This window comes from Primulina huaijiensis, chromosome 9 (genome assembly GCF_012295235.1).
Source record: "Primulina huaijiensis isolate GDHJ02 chromosome 9, ASM1229523v2, whole genome shotgun sequence".
Classification (NCBI taxonomy): domain Eukaryota; kingdom Viridiplantae; phylum Streptophyta; class Magnoliopsida; order Lamiales; family Gesneriaceae; genus Primulina; species Primulina huaijiensis.
This window is the reverse complement of record NC_133314.1, coordinates 1,161,914-1,171,211: the sequence shown is the minus strand read 5'-3', so window position 1 is coordinate 1,171,211 and position 9,298 is coordinate 1,161,914. Positions and strand designations below refer to the sequence as shown.

The 9,298-nt window shown below is 30.4% G+C and overlaps 1 protein-coding gene across 1 annotated transcript; it reads right to left on the bottom strand.

Moving 5' to 3' along the window:
* Positions 1 to 5,392: 5,392 nt before the first annotated feature.
* Positions 5,393 to 7,124, bottom strand: LOC140984753 (2-oxoglutarate-dependent dioxygenase 19-like). Its single transcript, XM_073452363.1, has 4 exons — positions 6,859 to 7,124; positions 6,459 to 6,697; positions 6,007 to 6,334; positions 5,393 to 5,760 (listed from the first exon to the last, which is right to left on the bottom strand). The coding sequence occupies exons 1-4, from the start codon at positions 7,087 to 7,089 to the stop codon at positions 5,503 to 5,505; spliced, it is 1,056 nt and encodes a 351-aa protein (XP_073308464.1). The 5' UTR covers positions 7,090 to 7,124; the 3' UTR covers positions 5,393 to 5,502.
* Between the last annotated feature and the right edge of the window lie 2,174 nt (positions 7,125 to 9,298).

Sequence of the window (9,298 nt, the reverse complement as noted above, 5' to 3'; positions counted from 1 at the left end):
ACATTAAAATCCATCTAAAAAAATAAAGCGATAAATAAACCAGAGCAATAATCAATATTTCAAAATGTGGGGGGGAAAAAATTTCATTTTTCTTATAGATTTTAATATATGCAATATATATTTTATTATCGACATATGAACTATATAGGAGAGCATCCATGTCAATTAGTAATATTTGTTAGATTTAGTGATTTCGAGAAAAATAAAATATAATATTTTAATAGAAAGTTGATTTTACCTAAAGAGTTATATATTTTTTGAGTTTAACAAGGCTCTATAAATGTTTCTCACATTGGAAGTGTGAAGGTAAGAAACTTTGCAGTTGAAGTATTTTATCCTGACTTGAAAGTTTGCAGTTGAAAATATTCACACTTTTTTTGTGGGATTTCTCGTGTCTGTCATCATCTCAAACGTGGAAAACCCTTTTGATTACAATATGTTGGAAATAGGTTTTGAGGAATGCAAGTACTAAAAAAAAAATCGATAGAACGTTATTCGTCCGATAAAAGTTGAAATATATTTGTATTTTTATAATATTAATTTGATAGAAACTCAATTTAAGGTGAATGAGAAATTAATTGTTTGAGATCTGAAAGATCTCGGTTTGTATCCAAAGCATGTAATCATCTGAAGAAATGCAATCTGAACCTTTCAATTCGAAATGAACCAAAAAAAATTGAATCTGACCAAGAGATACGATACAATGGTTATAACTCACCAAATGAGGTGCAATATATACCATTATATCAATATCTGACGGATCATATTTAATCTCAAGCCTAGATACACGACTAACATTGAAAAATGTATCTCCAACTTTTGAAAGAAGTATGAATAGACTCATATCTCATGATAGAACAAAGTTAGACAACCGCAAACTAAAAATCCAATTCATATTGTTGTATTTAATTTTCTCGTTCTTCATACGAGAAAATTCAAAAGCATTTTACAAGTTCACACTGTTNTATATTTTCAGTTCTAGATACTTTCCGATCCCCAGACTTGAAAGTTTCGGTGCACGCATTTTTTGTGGCATCTGTAGTCAGTGGAAACGACTAGTGAAAATAATATTTGAATAAAGTGCTTATTTTTCTAGAAAAAATCTAACTTAGGAAACAGACATTAACTATTTAACACTTTATGGATTTAGGTTGAAAAACATACAAATAAAGTTAAAGGCCGTGACTTGTAATATTACTTCGTCATTTAATTTAGTGTTGAGGTAAAAAATCATATTTTATTGCAACACAATTCTAATTTAACGAAGTAATTCTTGATCACTATCACACTAATTTAATAAAATAGTGAGTTGAAAACACACTTTTCATTTTATTAAAATAATTTAAAATATATACAATAATACACTATGTACACACATACACACATATATAACTTTTATATATTAATTTGATTCATAAATTATCCATCTAAAAATAATGAAAATCCACGAATCCACAAGTATATATCCACAAATCCACAAGTATATACACGAATCTACAAGTATGTATCCGCAAATCTCGATTTTTTTCAATAAGGATCTCAATGGATTAAGAGATAATTTAAGGGAGATTAATTAAAATTATGGTTCATTTTTTTACAGACAGTTTTGACCGTCGCTAATTATTTAGCGACAACAATAGCAACAGATTATTTACAACCGTCGCTAATTAGTATTACAACCGTCGTGACCCGCTAAATCTGATAGTATTATACTAAGAAAGGTTCAAAACCAAAAATTACTTATCATGATGCAATAATTTTCCATGTATACTCTATTTCGACATCACATACATTCATGTATTAATTTCATCTATGTGGGGAATTGTTTGAAATATTTTATGCATTAATGAATATAAATTAAACAAATAAAAACTCAAAAGATTGTTTGGGCGACCTCTTAGGTGCCTCAACGCTCCACAGTGCGACTTGGAACAATCAAGGCCGCATGTGCCTCTCCAATTCCCTCGATTATTCCAAGGCCATAGGGGAAGTGCCTTAGTGTTTGCCTCACTGCCCTTGAATTTCCAAGGCCATAAAAGAGGCACGTAGGCACCCGTAAAATGGCTCATAGGTGCTTGACGGCGCTGATTGTCTAAAATTTACGAGTTTTATGATATCTTACACCTAAATGGTGTCTCTTGACGTTTCTTATCAGACTTTTGGATGAAGGAACACCTCTTAGGATAAAACAACATATCTCTAATGATTGAGATATATAAATACATGATCAAAGACAACAAGTAAACACTTTTGATCATCAAATTTTTCTACATATATTGCATTCATTTTGCTTTCTCCTCTACTTCTTTCTCTTGGAAGAGAGTACACACTATTTTTATAGTTATTGTTCTTACGATTTACAATGTTGTTATTGTAATAAGAAATTGTTGTATCTCGGTGAAAAATTACATAAACCGAAGCATTAAGGAGGACAAAATTATTCTTAAGAAGAGAATGTCCAACACTTGTATAATGAACTCATCAATCTTGTTGTAGGATTCATTTGTCATTATCAAAGATTTCAAGATATCACCGAAAAACATATGTCACCCTTCTTTCTCGACAAAGAATAATTAAATTTTTATTTTTATCAAATCATATAAATTTTTTAATGAAATCTTTGGTAGGGGCCATTTCTGTCTTGGCGTATCCAAGCAACTTGATTTTATATATCAGTGAATAAAATATCCACATGAAATTTATTTTTTTAAAAATTATAAATACTTAATAACATGGAATACCAATGTTGATTATTGAATTTTGAGTTGGTTCCAGGAGGCCACCAATTTTCATCTGACAACCATTTGATTTTCTTGGCCCCCTTTTCCCCCCGTCCTATTAATTTAGTATCCCTAGTTTGGTCCATGATTAGGAATGGACAATATGATAATAGACTCGGATAGATGAAAGTATGGAGGTCTTTTTTGGATGGCAAAAATTTGTGTGAGACGGTTTTATGGGTCGTTTTTTGTGAGACCTCTTATTTGGGTCATCCATGAAAAAATATTATTTTTCATGCTAAGAGTATTACTTTTTATTGTAAATAGTGGTAGGGTTGACCCGTCTTACAGATAAAGATTTGTGAGATCGTCTCACAAGAGACATACTCTTTTTGGATTCAATTAAATAAGTGAATAATAAGATAAAAGAAGATTTTCTGGTCCGGGGATGGTGAGGAGTCTGATAGCATTCTATCCTTATCCGATCCAAATACTTAATTAAATATTATATATATACGCTTATATAAATATATTTATTTATATTAAAAAATGTTAATACTAATATATTTTATTGAATGAATATAGTTGAACAAATTATAAATGATATTTTTTATAATTACAGAAATTTTATAATTGTTTATATTTTTAGTTGGAATCCGGGGTTTGATGTCCGGCTTTTCCTTCTATATATAGTTAGTTTCGTGTTCTTAGGAGGACACAGTCGAGTTTGCTCCCCTCTATTCTTCTCTTGTAAACAACCCTTCTTAATAAAAGCTTCCACTTATTGCAAAAAGCCTTCTGTTACTGAGTACAATTCTGTAAATTTATTTTTTTTTATTGTTTTAATATTTATATTTCATAAATTAGCCTAAATTACAGGTTAAATTATATTTGCTAAATCATTCCCTTACTATGACATGATCTATATTTATTTGTAACTTGGAATGAAATTGAGATAGTAAAAGATTTATTTAAATTTTGGAATTTGATGTAATATAAGAGCCTTTGGTTAGAACATAAGGTAAAAAGATGAACCAGAAAATGGTTAACACAAGGTTCGAGTTTAACCAAAAAATCATAAATTCAAGTTGTAGCCATTTTGTCTGCGTAGCCAAGCAATAACGTTTAAGGCGTTTATGGGTGATTTTTTTATGAATTTATGATTCTAAGGGATCTCGGTAAAATCCTCTGTTGTTTAATTTATTTGGTATATATTTAGTAAATCCTTTATGTTTTGTCAAAATTTCAAAATAAGAACTTTATATTCATTATTATTCTAGAATTTTAAATGTCTCATTTTCTTAGCTCAGTTTGAGTTGAAGATAGTATATAGGCTGTAAACCAACAACCTCCGTGTGTGCGAAAGTCACTAAGGAAAATTTTAGTATAACAATGACACGTATCATATTCACTTTTATTCCAAGTCCCAGATGGTATCATATGAAAAAAAAAATTATTAATAAATAACTTATAATAATGGTATTATATATCAACGTTCAAATATTTCATATCAATACACAGTATTTAAGAATTTTATTATAATTGGAAGTAAATAAAATTCATAGTTACGTATGAAGAAATCTTTACCGATAGTCTCTTTCTTTTGTAGGAGAGGTTTATGCCAACTTACCTATAAGGTAGTGACATTATTTGAATATTTCGATTAAGTAATAGATCATATTTGACTAGTTGTTGAAAAGCACTTTCATATTTATATATAATATTGCTTAATTTCTTTTTAACTATTAAACATTTCCTTAATATGATTATCAATTAATGTTATAAAAACTAAAGGATATTTAGATAATCATTAAACTTTTGTCAAAGTTAAATCTAATGAATTGGGGAATAAAAGATGATGCCCCCTAAAATTTTCATATTTGGACGGACCCAAGCCTATATCTGAAATTGATCTAACCCGTTAGTAGTTATGCTTCATTATTAATCAGGGGTCGGAAAAGTCCGAGCTCGTACTTACTCACTTTCAAAGAAGGCCGAACTTAAGAATACATCAAACGGGAAATTGACCTTCAGTCTTCAGCCGTCGATTTTTTTTTGTGTTCAGTCTCTGGGTATTTTTTTAGTACCACATTTCCACATGAAGTGTATCACAATTTTGTTGATAGAGAGTGAACCCAAAGAAATATTTTGATTGGAGATTTTTCACTAACTCCTCGTATATCAAAAAGGTTTTAAGTCTATGAAAATTCTGACAATATAAAGCTCAGACCGCTCTCTAAAGATCCAAAACTATCAGTGTCAGTGAGAAATCCAAACTCAAAGTAAAATTTTGGTGTCCGAAAATGACAAATCCGTTGAGACTAGGAAAGGCTTATTCGTCACTTCTTCCCCACCCTACAAGTGAAAGGGAAAATGAACACTTGGACCTATGAAGAAAAGCATTATTGAATTTGGCCACATTGCTTGTTAGTCCTCAATGTGCTGCTAGCTAGTTGGTAGATCAAATCAATATTTTTAATAAAAAAAATTTGTCGAAAAATTCTTATTTTAATTTTAAAATTTAAATATATAAACTACCATAGTTCAAAAGTATTTTAATAAAATAATCATGATGGATGAAAAAAATATATATTGTACATGCTGGATGATTTATTAATAATATTTTAATTATAAATCATAAATCTAGGAAATCATCGATAATAACATATACCAATAATACGGAATATCTTGTAATTATAGAGAAACATCATATGTAGCGAACCATATATATATTGATACAAACATTATTACACACACACTNTAATATTAGAAGAAGAATGCTCTACTCTTGGTTGCCTTGGATCTTGATACATTCCAAGTTTGATTTGCCGTCGTATCTATTGCTTAATTGTGTCTCGACGTATTCTATGAATTTCATCGAACCATACAAAGCACGGCCATCGCGCTGCACCAAGTCCACACATGGGCTCACAACTACATCTGGTGCTGGACCATTTGCCACGACCACAGAAACCCTGACCTTCTCGGTATTCACTATAGCTCGATGCTTCACACTTTTGTATCGTCCATTGCTAAATATCTGGTCAAATCAATTCAACCATTCAAAAATAACTAAAAATAGAAAATGATGCTTTTGATTTCTTGTACCATGACAAAAATCGTATAAATGGAAAATTTTGTATTTTCAATGCTGTATTTTTACTATTTACGATTTTGATAATTTATGTTGTCATATTTCAGCTTAGATCCGCTGTATTTGGTTTTTTCGAGCAATTTTAATCATTTTTTTTAATGTAACGCTGGCATTCCGATGAAATTAATATACCTCAAGATGATCTGCCGTATTAACCAATATAGCATTTTCTGGAGAATTGGTATGGAACCACTCCCCATTATGCTCTATTTGAAGGCCAGCAACTCCATTGTGGATCAAAAATGTCAAAAGGCCAGGATCAGTGTGTGAAGGGATCCCGATCGCTTGATCAGGCTGCGGGCACTTCGGGTAAAAATTTGTAGCATACAATTGAAAGCAAGAATCCAGGTTCAGAGCTTCATCCATGGATCCTGGTTTCAATTCCAGGTTTTCAGAAATTCCCTGGAGAAGTTTTCTCACAACCCATCGACATTTTTCGGAATACTCGAATACAATGTCCCTAGAAATTCTCATAGTTAAAAAAAAAAAAGTTAAAATCTTTAAAGGTATCATGTTTACAAATTTAGTGTCGAATTAATACCAACTTGGTTACTCATTGTTACATTGGATCGTAAGTTTATTACCGTAGATGTTGAGGTTTATCTGGACAGTGAAAATGAGGATGAACATAGGATTTCATGAAATCCCTCCACAAGAAAACCTTGTGGTTTGAACCATTGGCAGTGCCGGCACCGGCTTTTATGGGATCCGACGCACTTTTGGCCTCATATCGCCGCCTCTCATCCATCGGTAAGTCGAAAAACTCAGAACTTGTTTCGATTATGGACTTCATCAGAGTTTCTGGGATCCCATGATTTATCAACTGCAAAATTATTACTATTTAATTAATTTGTTTTAAGAGAATTTAACACTATACAGACTCGCCCTTCTGTTCAAAAAAATTAAGTATTTATTGAAAACCCAATTTTCAAGCAATTTTTTATTGTAAAAGAAATACTTATAAACTGCTGTTTGGGAGCATACCACAAAGAATCCCCATTCTTCACAAGCTTTGCCAAGATCTGAGAGGGCTTGGGACCGTTGATCAGCAATATCAGAGACCAGCAGGGAAAAATCGACGATTGGGAGCGATTCCGAAATCAAGCCTTTGGGATCGGTAACAAAATTGAATTGAGAAGGGATTGTTTTGATATCTGATGAATTGGCTAGGTCTTTGATGGACAAATCATGAACAAGAGGAACCGTCGGCGCCATTTGTGTGTGGGAGCAAATAATGATTGTGGGGGTGGCGAGATATATATATATATATATATATATATATATATATATATGTATATGTATCTATGTATGTATGTATGTATGTATGAATGTATCTGCGCAGGCTACACGTGTGTACAATTTTTTTTCTAATTAATATTATTTATATTCAAATAAGAGTAATATTTTTGTTGTAAAAATTAATAAAAGGGTTATTATGTTATTTGAATAAATTAGGTTTATTTGAGGATCATATCATAATTTTAAAAGTTAATGAAGGACTAAAGTTCAATTTGAGATATAGAAATAAAAAAAACAAAAGAAAAAACAAAAGTTTAATATTTATATCATATATGGGCAATTTTGAGAGAAAAAAGAAAGTGTTTTTTTTGTCTTTATTAAAGAGATTATTTATATAAAAGTATAATTTAAAATCTCCGAGTTGCACCGTTATCATCAACAATATTTTTAGCCGCTTTAATAAAAAATATTGCTGATGATAACTTTATGTCAATGAGTTATAATGAAGAAAATAAAAAAGTTGATTATATAGGTTCGTCTTATTATGATTTTAGTTTTTTATTTAGTGTTAAAAATGTTCTTGAACATTTTTAACTGAAGCAGGTTGACCCATTGTGTAAAAAAATAATCTCACTTTTTCATATATTTCAACTCTTTTTGTTGGCTGTAAGCTATATTTTTTAAGTAAATCATCACATAGTTTATAAAAAAACATGTTTCCTCATTCTAAACATTTCAAAGCGTCATGTCTCATTGTTATTCAGTATCTATGCCATCTATTGAGACCCTGATAGCCACAATGTCCTACATTCTTCTTTAAAAAACATAATTTGTAACATCACACAATGATAATAAAGCTATTCTTTTATCAGAGTTATTTGATCTAGTTGAAATTGAACTCTTAGATCCAGTAAAAATGTAGAATAAAAATAAAGATTGAACAAAAAACAATAGCAGTAGAAGTTTTAGATTCTTGTATGAAAATTTTAAACATACTACGGAGTAAAAGTTAACTCATCGATCAATAAAAGAGAAAAAACAAGTGCAAAATTCAAGTAATTTTTCAAAAAGCATAACTCATGTCAACGTAAACTTTTCAATTTATTCCTCACAAATTTTTAAAATTATTTCGATATTCTAATCGGTTTAATCCGCCTTAGTATTCTCCTCAACAAAAATCTAGGATCAACAGTCTTAATCGTATATCTAGGTAATTGGCTTGGATCTGATAATCTTCTTGAAGGGACTAACTTTGAATACATCCTATATTCAAAAAAGAAACCATAAAAAAAGTAGATTATGACTAAACTTGATATTTTGTGAAAACTAAATGTATTATTAATAGTGAGCTAATTTTGATTAATCTACTGAATTCTTAATAATCTTGGAGTTTATAATTCGTTTTAATAATAAAAATGACGTGAGAGATAAAAAAAACATTTTGAACCAAGTCAAGATTATTATAATTAAACACATAATAATGCACAGATTATATATGTTTGATAATAAACAGATTATTATACAGATTATTGAGCACAATTAAACATCGGAGTTTATAATCCTTTTTAATAAAAACATAATCTGTGCATGTACCACTCCACCAGAAAATACCAAATTTTATATAATCTGCAATTTAATGGATAACACCATAAATGCTACGGATTGTGCAGTAAAAAATTGTGAAATAATGGGGATTTGTTTGAAAACTTTTACCTTGTAGAAAAATGAAGTAAAAAAGTTGAGATACGATTAAAGGATGTGGGGATCCGGACGCTAATCATGTTCTTAATCGTCATTGGGACTAATTAATCAATTATAATAAACAGAGTCTAAATTTTTTTAAAAAAATATAATATCAAATGCGGAACGTAATGGAATCACTCTACCATACATATCAGTATAAAAGTAAAGTACAAGTCTTGTACTATATACAAGCATTTACAAACTAAGGTTCAACTAATAAATATCAAGTGTTCAACCCTATCTCAGATCAAGTCCGTAGTCTCCACTCTTATCACGATCTCTCTCTTCATCTCCTTGACCCTGAACCTGTCCCACCTGTTGTCATGCACACATACAAACACGACAACAGCCGGATAACTCCGGTGAGAATAACTCCCAGTATAAATCAACGAAACACGCAATCATATAATTAATATAAAGCATGAAGCAGATATCAGATATA

Coding starts and splice junctions, on each gene's coding strand:
- LOC140984753 (XM_073452363.1), bottom strand. CDS start 7,089: ATGGCGCCGACGGTTCCTCTTGTTCATGATTTGTCCATCAAAGACCTA. Junction 6,698..6,858: donor AAGAATGGGGATTCTTTGTG/GTATGCTCCCAA, acceptor ATAATTTTGCAG/TTGATAAATCATGGGATCCC. Junction 5,761..6,006: donor ATACGGCAGATCATCTTGAG/GTATATTAATTT, acceptor TGATTTGACCAG/ATATTTAGCAATGGACGATA.